Raw genomic sequence first — 19,045 nt, forward strand, 5'->3', positions numbered from 1 at the left:
TCAAAAACTAATAAGATTCCTATCAGCTATCATTAAAGCAATCTGGTCTGGGTCTCCAGGTACTTGCAGAGAAGTTTTTTGGCAGAATATGATAAATGAGTGTTCATATAAGGGTGCTCATGTAGGAAATATAATAAAATGTATACTGAGTTTCTCAAAACACAAATCTATTTAAGGCCAAAAGTTAAATAATGATTTCTCTCTTTTATTTTTTTCTTAAACCATTTGAAATTAACCAAATTTGATAAACCGTTTGTAAAATGACATACTTGTGAAATTCTCCTATAAAGAAATATTTTTGAAAAAAACAGGAATTGATAAAAGAAATTTTGTATGTGGAAATATAAACTGGGAAGGGAGGTATAAATAATTAACATTTATGATTTTCCTGTTACCTGATAACTGATATCACCTATCTGTGTAAACTGGTGAAGAGGTATGAGATTAATTTAAATACATCCATAAATAAAAATTAAAATGACAACTCGGGGTGGTAGACATTATTGCTACCTTCCTTGTTTCCTCTCGTGCTTTGCATATTCCCCCCCATGAAATAAAATGAGGCCCCTTGAGACTTTCTCTGATCAAGGAAAAGTGAAGAGAAGTCATGAGCTTCTTTTAGGATACAGGCATTTAAGAGTCACTACCTGGTCCCTGTCTTCTTCCTCACCAGTAACAAATGGAGGTATGGTACATTGAGACAGCCTGGAGCACTGTGCCATTAGTAGGAGAAACTGCCTCAGAGCTTCCCACTGATTTATAGCAAAAACTAAATGTCTGTGGTGTTAATCTCCCGAGATTTTGTCTTTGTGCACCACAGCATAAAATATCCTATCCTGAAAGAGACTCAATAAATTATTAAAACACAGCTGATGTGTTTTTCCACTTGAATGTAAATTTAGATAGTAAAATGGCCATGTAGGAATTAAAACATCAAATAGTACTAAGGAAAAATGAAAAATTCATTTTTAATGTTAGAATATGAAAACAAAACAAAGCCAACTCCAAACACACAACGCCAGAATTGTCCGTTATCCAAAATCTCCATTGGCTCCATGTGACTGATCAGTAAAAGTAATTAACCTTTGCAAGGAATTAAGACTCAATGCAACAAGCTTTTCTGTTTTTACTACTACTAGGGGGTCTCCCACTAATCCTCAAGTGCTTTAAAAATTTGTTCAGAAGTGCAGGGAAATGAAAGCTTGTCTAAAACCTCAGTATATGGGGTACATGGGCTCTCCATCCCTGTATTTGTAGAGATGGACTTTGGACAGCTTGCATCATCTCTCTATGATCTTAGGTAAAGTTAAAGGGGTGGATAGCAGGATTTCTACCATTTGCTCCATTCCAAATCTCTACCTGCAGATCTCTGAATATTTGTTCTCTCTTATGTCTACTGTTTCATTTTTTGGATCCATCTCTTCCTTCATCTTTCATTGTTTCTAGGGCTTAACAAAATTTGAAGTCCACACCAAAACACAACTTCCTCTAAAATGCTTTCATTCCTCTCTCATTAAAATTATCTTTTTAAACTCCATTAATGTATTGCCACTGTCTCTCATGGTACTTACTCTTTTAATTTCATATTTGCCTATTGAATATATTATCATTTTTTCTAAAGTCTACAATGCAAGCATAAGAGTATTATGCTATATAATACTTACCACTATATTATCTTAATGTTACATATGCACTAAGTATACTTTTAAGAACAATGGATTAAAAAAGGCAAAAAGGACCCAAGGAAAAAAGTAAGGAAAGAAAGGAGTCTCTGCTGAGGCTCAGTAGGTTAAGAACCCAACTAGTATCCATGAGGATGTGGGTTCAATCCCTGCCCTTGTTCAGTGGATTAGGGATCTGATGTTGCAAAAGCTGCGGCATAGGTTGCAGATGTGGCTGAGATCTGGCATTGCTGTGGATGTGGCATAGATTGGCAGCTGCAGTCCAATTCGACCCTTAGCCTGGGAACTTCCATATAGTGCAGATGTGGTCCTAAAAAGAAAAAAAACAAAAAATAAAAGGAAAGAAAAAGCTGAAGCAGAGCTTCCATTGGATTGTTTTCTATAAGAACTATTAGAAAAGAGTCACTACCTCTATTCTATCAAGTTGCATTAGTTGTTCTTTTACTCTATTAAATCATTTTCCCAAATATTATATTTCTATTTACTTTCTCTTCTCTAAAATCTGAGAGCTTTTTATTAAATCTAGGTCTTAGAGTTACTGTACTATAACCACTTTAAAAGTAGAAAATGTTATCTATATCATTCTGGTTCTGTTAGATTATACTGCATATTGTTGCTACAGCATGGAATTAAAACAATGTATAAGTCATTATTTTTACTTTCTGCATTTTGAGAATACATATTTATTTGTTTTGTTTTGTTTTTGTCTTTTTTTAGGGCCGCACCCACATCATATGGAAGTTCCCAGACTAGGGGTTGAATCAGAGCTGCAGCTGCCAGCCTATACCACTGCTGCAGCAACATGAGATCTGAGCCACATCTGTGATCTACACCACAGCTCATAGTAATGCCAGATCCTTAACCCACTGAGCAAGACCAGGGATAGAACTTGCGTCCTCACGGATCCTAGTCAGGTTTGCTACTTATGAGCCCTGGTGGCATCTCCTATTTGCGATTCTTTGAAAGTGTCTGCTTTTTGAAAAGTTATAGATAGATATAGATATAATTTTTACATTTATCATCAATATATTTCCTAAGTAAGCACAAAAATAACCACAAAACAGAGACCATATCCATATGTGTACCTCTTTTCACTATCCTTCTGTAATAGAATGCTTCGATGGCAAATATCCAGAACATTCCAAAATGATATTTTATGTATAATAGGCTATCTTTGTTATCTTTAAAGTAATTATCAACTCAATCATGGTTTGCATAGTGCTTAACAAAATGTTTTTCTTGCATACTATTATAATTAATAGTCAATAATAAATAAAACACATCAAATATTTATCTATAAAAATATGAATAGAAGGCTCAAAATCAAACTGTTCTAAGTTTTAAAGTCATGATTTAAGTCTAGTTTTTTAATTCAAATAAGTATACACTGCATTCTTTTCCCAATAAGGGTATTTCAAAATTTTTCCATTTCTAAAATATTAATGCTTTTGTTTCATAGCTCTTTTAAAAGTTAATCTGACTTATTATTAAAGTTATTTTATCAGTATACAATATCTTTATGGTTTCCTGGCTATGAAGCCCTCCTATAACCTCTTCTGAACAACATGCCAATATTATTTTGAGGAATGACATCTTTCAATTGAATGTAATCTATTGAGACTGTATCAGAGACAATCCTCCCACAGCCAGTGGGTTAAGCTAATCAGTTAGATATCCCCACCCACCTGCCCAAGGCTATGATTCTGATGAAAGTCAAAGAAAGAGTAGACTGACTGTCCTTGTCATGAAACTCATCCTGTATCCAGTCCCTGAATCTCTGAGCCTTGCAGTTCTAAACAATGCCTAGGTGTCTTTTCCAAGGCTTTATGTAAATTCTGATAGCTCATTATATATTGCCAGTAACTTACCTGTGCTTAAACTATCCAAGGGACATTTGAATTACTGGCAACTAAAGAATTCTAGTGTTATTGGTCATCATCAACTTCTCATAATTATTTTTCTCAATACATTACATGTCACACAGTATCAGGCAGATACTTAATAACCACATGTAATGTTTAGAAAACAGATGAATTATTGAATAATGAATGTATTATCAATATAATGTATTCTCCACTTAAAAGTGGGATCATATATAATGTTCAGTGATCTATCTCAAACCAGAAATACATTAACTCACTGACTTAGGAAATAACGTCTTGGTACTTTTTACTTAGAGCTAGAATGCACAAGATGTAATTACCATTTGGGAAAGGCAAGAGTGGTTTTGAATTCTATAGATAGTTATACAGCTTAGAAATTGGCTTATATTTTACCTTCAGTTATTATTCTCCAGTATTTGTTTCAGTTTCATTTAGTAATATCAATCATCAGTGTTAGCAGTTCACTGTCTGTCTTATTCTTTAATGAATTCTATTATTTTGCTATTTCCTTTAGATTCAGTAAAAATCTTGCATATTTATTCCCCACATCACATTTTTGACATTTACACTAATTCCACTAATTTCTGCTTCTAATGAAAATTTCATTAAATCTCTTGTATTAATTGTTAACTCCATTATTTTCATATTTTCTTCAAATTTCACAACATTTTTCATAGTATATTCATTTTTATTTATTTTTTGGCCACTCCTGTGGCATGTGGAAGTTCCTGGGCCAAGGATCAAATCCAAGCCTCAGCTGTGACCTATGCCACATGGGTATGACTGTGCCACCTGGGAACTCCTATATTTGCTTTTTAAAGAGAAGAAAATAATTGTGTCAAACTAACTTCTTTAATATCTAGAAGATCCAGTAAAAAATACACTTTCCAGCTTCAATATTTTTTTTTAGGGCTGCACCCACAGCATATGGAGGTTCCTAGGCTAGGGGTCAAATTGGAGCCATAGCTGCTGGCCTATGCCACAGCAATGGGGATCCAAGCTGCATCTGCAACCTACACCACCAACTCACAGCAATGCCAGATCCTTAACCCACTGAGCAGGGCCAGGGATCAAACCCACTAGTCAAGTTTGTTAAGCCCAAGCCATTATGGGGTTCAATATCTTAAAAAAAAAGTTTTATTCCTCCATGTTGCAAAAATTGTATGGGCCTCATATTTGCTTTCTATATTGTATGAATTGATATATATGAGAAGTATTCTAAACAATCTTAATAGCTGCTTACACAGAAATAGGTTCATTTTATTTCTATCTTCTTGTTATTTCCTTAGTCAGAATCTACCTGAAAGTCCTCACTTGATAGGCACATCAATACAAATTTTTGTGCCCATTTAATGCACCAATACTCCAAGAAGAATGAAGTCATATCTGGAGCTATTGATATCCTCTGCCCCCCAAAAAATATGTAGAGTATTCCCTGTTTGGATGTAGGTTCTGTCTGTGCTCTGGCCAGGTTCATATTGCGGGCTGTGCAGCCACACACTTCATGAAGGATAATATCTACCTCTTAGAATCCTTATTCTCAAAGAGAAATCTAACCAAGTTTCATGGTTTCCAAAATGCTAAAAATAGCTTATATGGAAATCCTGACTTCTGCCATTTCATATTCAGTGAGCTCTGTTTTTACTTACAACATTAACAAAGACAATATACTTCTCTGGAAGTGGATTAAAAAATTCAGCGGCTCTCTATTAAGTAGACCTCAACAGGGAATAACACTGAAAACTAAATTTTATCATGTGTGCTAATAACTCTATTAAAATTGATAAAATTAGGATCTCTTATAATTAGCATCATCAATGATCTCAAGAGAGCCCATCTCTGCTTCTTTGAAGACCTATATATAGAAAATTGGATTGATTCTGCCAGTATAACTCCATTCATCATTCATATTTGGTGTACAAATATGAAAGGTATAACTACTAAATGGCTTTACAGTGTAATTAGTCTTTGTAACCTTATTTTATTTGATATTCTGTGTCAAACTAAATACAAAAGAGAGAAGAACAGATCTGACTATATATTGGATCTATTCCTTTAACTCTAATCTTTGTGCTCTGTCGCCTGGTCTTAGTTATGCTAGCTCTGCACTTTTGTAAAAAAAAAAAGACTGCCTATAGCCCAAAATAGAAAATAGCCTATTCTCAAGTCTTTGTCTCCCAGGGTTTATCTCTTAAGGTATAACACTTATATTCATATAAAGATGAAAGTTGCAGGACACAGAATGACATTTATCTTGGGGCTTTACAAGAACATCATGACCAGACCTAAATGGAAACTGAAAGAACAAAGGATTACCACATCCCCTGGTGTGTGGAGGGGGCGGCTGGCTGGCACCAAGAAGTTTGGAACAACCAGCCACACCCCTCCCCTCTTAGTGTAAAAGAAGCCTGAATACTAAATTGGGTAAGATGGTCCTTCGGGTCACTATTCTACCATCCTCTTGGCCTGCTGGCTTTCTGAATAAAAGTCACTGTTCCTGCCCCAACAACTAAACTATTTCAATTTTCCTGTTGCGCAACAAACAGAACAAGCTTGGACTTGGTACCAAGTATACTTATGAAAGCATAAATAGATAGGGTGGTAGGTAGATGGATGAATGGATAGATAGATAATGCATTATTTTGTTAGGGTACATTTAAAAGTACCTAACATTGACTAATTATTTATAAAGTAATAAATGTGGGTGACCATGTAGTTTATTTTATTAATTTATCTTTGTGCAGCATTTATTAAATGGTATTCTATTCCTAATTAAATGAAAATGTAGTGAAATATTACCTTGAAAACAGGCTAAACGTTTTTTTCTCTTAATCTGTGTATATTCATTGTAGGTATTCATTGTTTTCTGGCTGTACATTAGGTCTGAACAAACTAGAATAACTGCTTTCTGCCATATCTTTCATATGACATAGATTCCTTTTGTCAACCTCCTTTTTTTTGCTTAAAAGTCTCACTAACTTGAATGTACTCCCTTAAAATATTTCAAAACAATATTTGAAACTCAACGTTCCTATGTAAACATTAAAGATAACTGCCATTTGAAAAGTTATCATAGCTCCTTGGATTTTTTTTACAAATACAAAATAAGTGTTAAATCGCAATGACAAATGGAAAAATTGAAAGATTGGATATAATATCTGTGTCATTTTCTAATACACTTTTTTGTCCTGAATTGCTGAAGTATAACTTCGCAATCTTTTTTTGTTATTTTTATTGGGAATAACTGTCCATTTTTTATAGAATTTAAATTAAAAAGCATCAATTTCTAATTCATGAGATCAGCCCAGGATTACCTTCATAGTCATAGTCAAATAGCAGAAGATAAAGTCACATAATTTTCTTAGGAATATAAAAATAAAATAAAAACACTCAAAAAACAAAAATATTTTTCCTGCTGTTTTACACACCAATACCTTTTATATTTAGTCATCAGTTCTGAAAATTATGCAGATTAGAAGTCTCTTAAGAAGTGCCCTGACGGAAAAGCCATGTTATCGTCTATTCATAAAAATGATTATTTTGGAGAGGCACTTTTCCTCAGTAGCTTTGGAAGATTGTTTATGTAATACGGCAACAGAAAACAATTTTCAGAGAAATTAGAAAGCTACAAAAATATAAATAAATTGCACAGTGTCTACCCATAGAGAAATTAGTAAATAAAAGCAAATCCCCTAGACACCTATGTGCAGAATATTACTAGCATATCAAGTTGGATTGTGAGTGCAAAATTAACACAGTGCCCGATAGAAAGAGAATATAACTTGAGAATTAATTCATTTAACCTCTGATGACAGCAGAAAAACAGGAAGAATAACTCCCCACATATGGTTGGAACTTACATATTTTGTATCAATATTTTGGATAGTGACCAAATTTAATTGTCATTGGCTATTTTGGCCTCTATCCATCCTGAGGCTGACTGGATAACAACTAACACTTTTTGGGATAGCAAGGCAAAGAGGTGGTGAAATGGGAATTCTGACCCACCTAAAATATTCTTCTTAACCACTTCCTCATTATGCCTGTTGATATCATAAACATAGCAAATATCAAGTCAGAAAACACCAAATTGTTATAAACACAGAAAATGTCATTGTTCTAACTGGAACAGTGTCATTTCAATACCTAAACCTGAATAAAATAAAGTATATATTTATCAAAACATCAGTTTTCATTTATTCTCATTTGGTTATTGCTCAGTTGCTTAATAAGTAAAACTATTGGGCAATATTCATGTACCACATTTTCAAATTAACACTGAGGCCCTTGTGAATTGTTTTAATCTCTGCCAAATAGACGTTTTACTGCCACTTGTTGTGTCTTGTCTTTCATGGAGTCTTTTAAATCTATTTCAATCCATTTATTCTTCAAGGCTCAGCTCAGATATTACTTTCTCTAATTACAGAGGTAAAATTTTGACTAACCCACAATAGTCTTCAATGAATTAATAAAAATGAGTTTCAACTTGTTCAAATTAGAAATTAGGACCCAGAAACCCATGAAGATAACACATATATCTTGGAAACTTAGCATATGGTATCTCTTACATTGATAAAAACTATATTAGTCATTTACTTAAGATTTATTGAAATGAAAACAAAGAATCCTACTAGTAAGTAGTAGTAATTCTCTCTTGGAAAGAACTAAAAATACTTCAAATGAAAAGAAAAATACCAAAATAAGCTGTCAGTAATGTGTTACCCATTTATATTGGGTAGTTTCACATTGTAATTGGGAACTACTGCTTTAAGTTCTTTGTGGTCTTGAAGTTTCTAGGATTTGATGTAACTAAAATAGAAAATGAAGGAGGAGTTTTCTTTGGATGGCTTCTGGTTTGTTAGCTGGTTTACTGCTGGTTTTTAACTTCATTGGAAAGATGCAAAAAACAGATGAAATGAAATAAAAACTAGAACAGCTAAAGGAGTCATACTCTAGTAACATTACCACATTTTATTAATATGCTAGATTTCTCTCATGAAGTTCATGATCCATTCAATACCTCATAACAGTAATGTGGGCGAGTAGACAAAGGGTAAATAGAATGCCAACCTATATAATGGAAAATTGAAAAATAAGTAAGGTGTTTTATAGAGATTACTGTCTCTGGTTGAAACAAGACCAAAAAACATTTCTCCTTTAGCTACTTTGGCCCAGAGTGGATAATATTCATGCTTAGATTTTACTGCCATTTTGGGGGAATATTCTACAGCGTACAAATGAGCTCAACATAAATGATAAATATATCAATACAGATATCTCATATGTAAGATGAATATATTAGGTCATTTCTCTTGGGAAGTTAATCTGCATTACTTCTGGTGAAAAGCTGTTCTTCTTTCTTATTACAAGATGGATATTTTATAATGCTTTGATATAAATGTTTGACCTTTAGGAATCTAGTTCTTTTGGAGGAAATCCCAGATGTGCATACAATTAGAACTAATGCTAATATTTTGTGTTGCCATATCACTAATTAAATTCCTATACATAACCTTTTTCTCCCTCAAATGCAACATTTAGTAAATTATTTTATAATTATGCAAACATTGTTTTGTATGGATTTTGCATTTGTAATGAGTCAGGAGAAACCACAATTTAGAATGAGGTCAGAATTTGAAAGAAAATGTATCGTACTGTAGCTAAAGAGACACCATCAAATCTAATAACAGATGCTACTTTCAGTGAGGTTCCAATTCCTTTGTCATTTAAAAAGTCACATATTTTCTGTTTAAGTATGAGCTTCTGTCTCATTTGGAAGAAGTGTAAATATAAATCTACAAAGGATAGATAAGAATCTTTCAGAGGGAAGAACATCTGTCCTTTTCCCCATACCCTTTTCTTTAATATCACCTCTTGAAGATCTTTCTATGCCTCCTATCTGTTTAGATCAGCCTTTGGGAAGCAAAAAGCCCAAAAGTCAATGTGGGTAGAAATACTATTCTATTACTCCCTGTATTTCAGTCAGACACTGAATATAGCGGTATATTATTACTAGAAGTAAATATGTATTCATTGCTAAATGAAACTGTTATGGGAGAAAAAGTATCTTAAAATATTTGAAGTTTTTGATTTGTTAAATATTTTGATCCCCATCCCCATTTTCAGCTTCTCAGAACATAATCAGAAAACAAGAGCCTCAAATATACATAGGATAGAATTCTATAAGTAAGGCCTGGAGCAAATGGCTCAACTTATGGCATATTTGCTATCTCAGTTGTCTGAGCCTTTGCTAAATTTTCTCTGCCATGACATGCTTTGTAAAATTTTTAAAAAGTAACTAATAAACAGGAGTCAAAATTATATGACCAGCAATATCACAGGATAGATCGACCAATAAATTATACACACACACACACGTGTATATATACAATATAGCTATATGATGATGTACATTTTTAAATATATTATTGCAAAGATGTTTAACTTATACTTAAAGTTCCTTCATTCAACTCATTTATTGATTCCTTACTATGAAATATCTTTTAACTTATGAATGTGAAATAAAAATATATTCAGAAATGCTTAAAGGGATATGCTAAATAGATATTATCAAATTTTGATTTTAAAAAACTGTTGGAAGCTTGTAGATGTAGCAAAGAAATAAGAGCAATACAATGGTAGAATGTAGGTAATTCTAAATAAACACTGGCCCTAACAAATGATAATAACAGCATCTTATACAGTTTTAAAGATATACAGAACAATATATACAAAGATATCTACATATCTGGAGGGGGTTAGATGTGGTTAAAATGTTTAAGGTCCATCCATGGTCTGGAAAGTGGTATAAGTACCAATTTTTATTAAAGTATGGTAAGCTAATTACAAATGTAATCTATAAGGTAAGCATGTAAAGAGTAGTGAAAATGTGTGTAAATATCAACTTAATGGGTGGATGTGGAGTGACAAAATACTTAATCCATCCCAAAGAATATCAGAGAGAAAATATACCTAATGACAGATGAAACAAATGGAAATCAAATAGTGAGATATATTTAAACCCAAGTCCAAAACAGTTACACTAAATATGGACAAAGGCAAAACTAATTTTAGATAAAGGAGTATCTCAAATAGGTATTGAATGAGCAAATATATGTATTTTATAGGAATATGGATTATTAAAAAAATCAAGATTTTTGGATACCGAATGGCAAGGCTCACACAAAAAAGATGTAATTTAGAAAAAAAAGTTGGAACATATTAAAAATAATTGTCATGAGGGTCTCTATTCATATTGACTGTGTGTTATATACACACATTTATGTTTACATGTAAGTTTACATCTATGAAGAAATATAGGGAAGTGATTCCATAAATCCACATTGGAGTCTGATTTACAAACTTGAACACTGTTGTTCTTGAACACAACTTCCAAACATTTGAATATATTACATCTGAAATAGCATCTAAAAATCTTTTGTCTGAAAAAATCTCATGAAATTATTCTTACCCTCAAGCTAAGTACCAAGGAAAAATAAATTCTAAAGAATATTCACAATGTATATTATATCCAAATCTATGAGTATTATTCTTAAAAGACTTTGAGATGCTAAGCAAATAATAGTAGATGAGTCATGTGACGCCAGCATTCCTTACTCTTGTCTTCAGTATGTGCACTACTAACAAACTATAACACAGTTCTGCTTGATTGTAGGGATTTTTCTTTCTTTCCTTCTTTCTTTTTTCTTTTTCTTTTTGTCCTTTTTAGGGCCACACCCACAGCACACGGAGGTTCCCAGGCTACTGGTCTAATCAGAGCTGTTGCTTCTGGACTACTGCAAGGGCCACAGAAACGCCTGATCCGGGCCGCTTCTGCATCCTACACCACAGCTCATAGCAACACCAGATCATTAACCCACTGAGTGAGGCCAGGGATCGAACCTGCAACCTCATGGTTCCTAGTCAGATTCATTTCTGCTGCACCATGACAGGAACTCCCCGTAGGCATTTTTCTTAGCCCTTTCCCCTCTGACCCCTAGCCACTACTAATTCTTTACAATTGGGAAAACTGTAAAAAAAATCATTTCATTTCTCTACCTGCTTTCAAAATCAAAGCAAAAATATACCACAAAGCAATTATGGATAACCTTATTCTATATTAATGGATGCAGTAACTGGAAGTTATAACCAAAGAAGAAACAAAATTATCAAGTAACTTAGAAGGCTTATCTTAAAATACTATATTGATTCATGAATGAAATTGGGAATCTGAAATAAGTCTATTTAGGAAACACTACTAAAAAAATTGCATGTCAAATTTCTAGAATACAGCCAAACAATTCCCAGAGTAAAGAAAAAAAAAAAGTGGGGATCAGATGGAAGAGGAGAGAAAGGAGTTAAACCAGGTGAAGGGAAGAGAGGCAGGTGGAGGTGGAGAGACAAGACAGAGGAAGAACCCAGATGGTGGGAAAGAAAAGACTGGGGGGAGGAAAGAAGAGGAACATGGGTTCGAATTTGTCCCCAAATACTCTGCTTCCAGTGGGATTAACTCTGATTCTTTGGAAAGTTTAGATGCGTCCATTCCTTTACAGAATAATGCATAAAGACTGTAGAAGTAGGACTGAACATTTTGAATGCAGAAATCCACCGAATTCTTTATAATTCAGTGGGAACAGAAAGATCTCATAGAAGATAGACGTCTTCCCCATAAGATAGGTTATAAATCTGAAGTTGGGTTTGATTTGAAAAGGAAGAGTAATTACAGTTTTTTATTCCCAGCTGGGAAATGAGTCATACCAATTTTCCACTGTATATCAATGGAGAGTACTTCATTATATAGGTGATTTAACTAAATAAAAAGTGAACATATAAAACATATTTATTAATCATATAAAGAAAAACCATCATATTCAATCTTGATATATAAAATATTAGATCTCCCAATGATTATTTTTGTGCACATACACATATGTATAGATACACAAGTAAATTATGCAAATACCAAATGACATTCTCTCTAATGATATTAAGAAGAGCTAAATTTCATTCTTTATTCTATTTTATGTATAACTGCTACTTAGCATTATATTACCACTGCATTTCAGAATATATCCTATGTAATACAAACATCTGAGTATATGTATGTTTTTTTCACAAGGCACATTCCTATATTTCAACAATACTAGCACATTTTGTGCTATTTTATTTTTATTGAAAACGTGTTTGAAATATGAAATGTGAATAGGACGGAATTTTTAGGAAGCTTACCAGAATTTGTGCACTCAAATATATTTTCATCTTTAAAAAGCTAATAAGGATGGCCATACATTTATTCCAATGATATGACCATTTCTATTTTGGGAACTTATCTCTTTAAATTGCCTCTAAAACCTTCAGCACATTACTTTAATATCAAACAGGAAAAAATAGCTTTCTTTTTAAATCCAGAAAACTTCTAGAGTTGGGTATTCTTAATGAAATGGGATATCAAACTGCATAAGACATTTTTTCATTATTTCACTTAAAGTTGGATGTGATTTAAAAGTGACAATATTATTTTCTTCTTGTTTGACCTCTGTACTGCTTTTTCATAAGGCAATTATAATAAATATTATAATAAAAGCATAACATCACAAATAAATTTGAATGCTTAATTTCTGATATTTTTATAGTAAAAGCTACCTTATTATTACATAGCCACTGTGAATCCTGTCCTCTAGTACTTCCTAGAATATAGTATGGTTGGAATTTTGAGGGATTTTTTTTAACTTTATTAATATGGGGGCATTACACTGACCCTAAAAATGTACTGAAACCAAATTCTGTTTTTAAACTAAGAAGAAACTGGCACCTTGTGTGATTAGGCAGCCGAACAGGAAGCTGGAGTGGTTACTGAAGTTGTTTAGACAAAATTATTTGGAGGTTATGGTTGCCTGTCTTCTCCTAAGACCTTTGATATACACATTATATTCTCATTGTTGGAGCCTGGCCTTATTATCCTCATTTCCATGAGCCAAAGCTGTATATTCAGCAATGTAACTGCCCAAGGAAGTAATCCTGTTATTCCAAGTGAATATATTTTTACTTTACCAAATGAGAAAGCAAGCTACAATACTGATCATTGGACACATTTGAGATATGGTAAATATGTACACTGACAACATAATCCACTAGAGAATTTGATTTCTCAGTAAATACTTGCCTATAAAACCTGGGACACATTTGCAAAAAAATAGCCACTTAAATGTATACCTGTTGTTCCATTACTGCAGGGCGCAGGTTCACCATCTTCAGTTTCTATCTCACAGATGTGTCTTTCACATCTTTGTGGACAGGTAAAATTGCAGCCATGCAAATGGACCAGGCACAGGCCATGCATTGATGTATTCTGGCTTCCTAAACAATCTTCAACACTGAGCATATAGAATCTATCAATGCGACCAAGAGAATAGCGGCACCTGAAACATGCAAGAGCAAAAAACCCAATTAGTTGCATAATTTAACATTTCAATATCTACTTCACGTTTACTTAAAACCACAGGATGAGAATAAAACAAAGAAGGTCATAGGATGTAGCTTTTTAATATCTTTATAGAAAGTGTCAGTTCTTGGAAAAATTTAATTTTGCTTATTGAACAGAATGATGTGTGGAAAGGACTTTGGCAACAGACAGACCTAGAGTCAAATATGGGTCCTGCCATTTAATTGCTTTGTAACTTGCTGAGGCTAAATGACTGTGTGTGTGTGTGTGTGTGTGTGTGTGTGTGTGTGTGTGTGTGTGGTGTGTCAGGATTTTTGCGAAAATGTGCTGTAAAGTTTTCTAGTGTAAGTGCCTGAGAATTACTACAATTTTTTATGGTAATATAAGTGCCTCGCATTAAGCTTTTTATTGCCTAAGTATTCATTTCAAAGACATTCATCTTAAATAAACACACTGCCAGCCGCACAACTTGATTAAAAGCCAAGCTACCCCACTCCTGATGTTCCTCTTTCTAGAAAGCCCTGTTTGATTCCCATAAGTAACCTTTTGGACATCTTCTTTCCTGCTCTTTATTTTGTAAATTCACCAACAGAGTGAACCCTGAAACCCTAGGCACCCCACCCTCCACCCCAATAAAGGCCAAACCCCAGGTCTGCTCTTAGGAGGAGAGGCAACCTAGCTGTGGGGCCCCAGAAGTGCCAGAAGCGTCATGTTACCTTCTTCCACACTCTGTGACAGTAAAACTTGTTTTGTTTGAGTTCCTGCTGTGGCTCAGCCGTAACGAACCCAACTAGTATCCATGAGGATATGGGTTCAATCCCTGGCCTCCCTCAGTGGGTTAAGGATCCGGGGATTGCTGGTAAGCTGTGGCAGAAGTCCAAGACGCCGCTGTGATCCGTCCTTGTGGACGTGGCGCTTAAGCCAGCAGCTGTAGCTCCAATTCGACCCCTAGCCTGGGAACTTCCATATGCCGCGAGTGCGTCTTTTAAACGCAAAAAAGCAAAAACAAAACACTTGTTTTTCAAAACCCTGATGGTTGTTGCTAAGGTACGTGTGGTAATTATAATAAGAACCACAAGGACCAGTTCTGTAGCATCATTTGGCTCCAGTTGAGGAAGTGCCTGTGGGCGATCCCGCAGATGGTACAGGCCAAGTGAGGGCCCCAGGCATTGCTAGTCAATGGCATCACTATCGATAGGCTGAGACCAGAACAAAACAAGTTCGAAATACTTAATCTCATGCCTAAAAATAATAGATTTTTAGTTAATAATAGGTTCAATTGATAGTGTTCCTTCTTTCATTTTTGTATTCATACAATAAGTATGTTTACATTTTCTTTTTCTTTTCTTTTCCTTTTTTTAGGGCTGCACCCATGGCATATGGAAGTTCCTAGGCTAAGGGGCAGATTGAAGCTACAGCTACCGGCCTACACCACAGCCACAGCAACGTGAGATCAGAGCTGCATCTGCGACCTACACCACAGCTTATGGCAAACACTGGATCCCCGACCCACTGAGTGAGACCAGGGATCGAACCTACATCCTCGCAGATGCTAATCTGAGTCATTGCAGCTGAACCACTGATGGAAATTCCTGTTTGCATTTTCTATGTGATTGGCATGACTTAAATGAATTAATACTGATGTGAACAAATTTCTGGCTTTACCTCAAGGAAGGCATCATCTGCTTATCCCGATTAAATGGTAATAGGTTTTATTGCAAATGCTTGATTATTTCAGTGGTTCTTCAGTTACCTCTGAAGGCAAGTGCTCTGAAGGCAAGAACAGTGGCTGTCTTGTTCCTGTTGAATCCCTGGGATATGCTAGTATATGCTGATAAATGCTAGTTCCTAGCACAGAAGCAGGACACAAAAAATTTGTTCAATGTATAATGATTATGAAGTGCTGGTAATACACTCCGAATTTTCAAGGGAGGGGGAAGATAAGTGAGAGAATATGATCATCTCTGCACTTGGATTAAGTATAAATATTCTGGGAATTCTTAAGAGAGGATATTTAATATTACATGAAGGGAAGATGAGGCAGAAGGAATGTTATGATACATATTGTATGTGTCTACTATTTCATATAATAAATTATTCAAACCCAGTTTTTCATTCAGTGCAATTATTCATCTAAGATGTAAGTGAAAGTCAAGGCCAAGTCTTTTTCAGATAATTCTTTTGAAAGGTATATTGGAAATTTTTGAACATCTGTATTCTTGAGTACAAGACTAAATTTCATTGAATGATTACTTTAAAATTCTATGTATCAATTTCAGTGAAATTGAACATCATGATGAGACTATCTTTAAAGTATGTACACAAAAATGATTTTTATGGTAATTTCAATTTAGCCAATATTTTCTAGTAGTTTTTAATGCGGTTTTCTCTATCTCAGGATAATTTTGTAAAAGAGACAGTGTTTCATGTAAATGTATTTGAAATAAGTGTAGGTTTAAAGGTGTGAGCCAGACTGGCTATCAACAAAGAGGGAATGCTTTTTCTAAAGTTAGGAAGATACTGTTTTTTAACCTGTGTTTTCTTCGTTTCATATACACACATATTTTCAGTACTTCAGTTATTTGGTAAATGTATTGAACAAACATTCTTGGGTCTTCTCTATATGTTAGGCACCACCTTAGGGTATGAGATACCATTTTAATAATTATATGTTATATAATATATCACATTTATTCATTGGATATTGCATCTATATACATATAAGGCAGAACAAAAAGAAAGCATAAGGTGAGAAACCTAAATAATAGTTATAATCTTTGGTTTAAAGTGTTATGATTTTCAACTATCCCTTGCCAAATATTCAAAGGACACTTAAAGTAATCATATAAACATGATAATGAGTTGAGAAGAGCAGTGTCAAATCACTTTGTTCGTTATTAATTAATGGAAATTAACCTACTGAACCTAAGTCATTACACTCATAAATGTATATGATGGCAAGTGTTGGAGCCAGTAAGAATGTGAAAGGTCAGTGAGTTCAAACGTTTTTTCTTGTCCTTGTGAAAAACTTGGTCAGTTAATGCAATTTTCCAAGGATCACTGAGATTGTTAATGGCAGGCAGTTAATGGCAGATATGTTCAAAGCACCAGCTTTTGTTCTTAACTCTCTCTTTTTACATATAACTTTTATAAATATATAGATTATGACTCCTCTGTAAAATTACCAGTTCTATATCTACTTCATAGAAGAGGAGTAGTGCATTAATTACTGGGCAGTTTAGTCTGTTGTCAACCATATCAAAATGCTTATGTTTACTTGAAATAATGTAATAGAACACAATTACTACCTTTCAATGTCCTCTCACTTGCCACCCCCATGCCTCTGAAAAAAACAAAACTCTTAGAGTTCCCTGGTGGCTCAGAGAGTTAAGGATCTGATATTGTCACTGATGTGGCTTGGGTCACTCCTATGGCGTGGGTTTGATCCCTGGCCCAGGACCTTCTGCATGCCACAGGCATGGCCAATAAACAAAGTATAGGTAAACTCTAAACAGCTGTCACATGACATACATCTGTCCATGTCATGCCTTGTTTAGCCATATAAAATAGATCAATTCTTTTAAATTTTTTTAAAAATTTTATTAAAGTATAGTTGATTTACAATATTTATTCAATTTCTGTAGTACAGCAAAGTGACCCAATCACATACGGTTCCCTGTGCTGTACAATAGGGCCCCATTGCCCATCCATTCCAAATGCAACAGTTTGCATCCAAAAACCCCGAACTGCCTGTTCATTCCACTCTCTCCCCCCTCCCAACCCCTGATATTAATTCTTGATAATATTTATTCACTTTGAAAGGTATTGTGTTTGGGATGATAAATTACATGATATCCTACATATATTGCCAAAATAATTATGTAGTGTGTGCCTCAACCATACTAATTTTAGTCATAAGGATGTTTGCTATTTCATGAAGATAAAAAATACTTTAAACAGTTTTCTAAGTGGACAAGATATCCTGTGCAAGAATAGGAAGGCTGGTCATTATTTAATTCCCCTAAATTAATCTCTAATTTAATGAAAAGTCAATAAACCAGAAAATGATATCATGATCCAGCAATACCTAACCACAGTTAGACATTTGGAACCATGTGGAGGATTAGAAGTGGGGTGTCAGGATATATTTTAGAAAAAGAATCTGCAGTATTTACTAAGGGAGTAATTTGGGGGTGGAAGAAGCAACTATTATAAAATTATTGTTTCCTTTTAGGTCTTAGCATTTGAGGACTTAGCATGCTTACTAAAAGGAAGATTTGGCAGGAAGGAAACTGAGGGAGAAACTAGAAATCTTCATTTGGCCATACAAATTTTTGAGAAATTTATTATATACAAGTCCAGGGGTCTATCAAACACATGGGAATATAAGGTAGTATCAGTATTTAGGTAGTAGGCCCAGAATGGAGGTGCCAACTTAGCGTCATAGGGTAGTTGACTTGACTCCTGAATTTTATATATTGATTACTTTGTATTTGTTTTATTTTTAAAGTCTTTAAGATAATAGATTTGTGTGTGTGTGTGCAATCACTTTTTCATAATTTGATGAACTGGAATTTTAAAAAGCCAACCGGAGTTCCCATTGTGGCGCAGCAGAAATGAATTTGTCTAGGAGCCATGAGGTTGTGGGTTCCATCCCTAGCCTCACTCAGTGGGTTAAGGATCCGGTGTTGCCATGAGGTGTGGTGTAGGTCACAGACATGGCTTAGATCTTGCATTGCTGTGGCTGTGGCAAAGGCTGGCCACTGCAGCTCCGATTAGACCCCTCGCCTGGGAACTTCTATATGCCACGTGTGGCCCTAAAAAGTAAAAATAAATAAATAAATAAAAATTAAAAAAATAAAAATAAAAAGCCAACCTACTCGTTCCCAATTTTTGAGTTTTTCGGATTTTTTTGGTACTACAGAGTCAAAATTTTAAATGTTTAATGAGGGTTTATAAAGTTTTATGAGTTCCCTTATTGTTTATTATTAACATTTTCATACCAAACTACTACCAACCTGCCCATATATATGTATATA

At 34.3% G+C, this 19,045-nt stretch overlaps 1 protein-coding gene across 1 annotated transcript in view; it reads right to left on the bottom strand.

Moving 5' to 3' along the window:
• Positions 1-19,045, bottom strand: part of EYS (eyes shut homolog) — a 1,324,234-nt gene that overhangs the window by 1,178,309 nt on the left and 126,880 nt on the right. The window contains 1 exon segment of the mRNA XM_047769134.1: positions 13,746-13,983. Within this exon segment, the coding sequence (XP_047625090.1) occupies positions 13,746-13,983 (238 nt within the window).

Source organism: Phacochoerus africanus, chromosome 2, assembly GCF_016906955.1.
Source record: "Phacochoerus africanus isolate WHEZ1 chromosome 2, ROS_Pafr_v1, whole genome shotgun sequence".
In the NCBI taxonomy this organism is placed as follows: domain Eukaryota; kingdom Metazoa; phylum Chordata; class Mammalia; order Artiodactyla; family Suidae; genus Phacochoerus; species Phacochoerus africanus.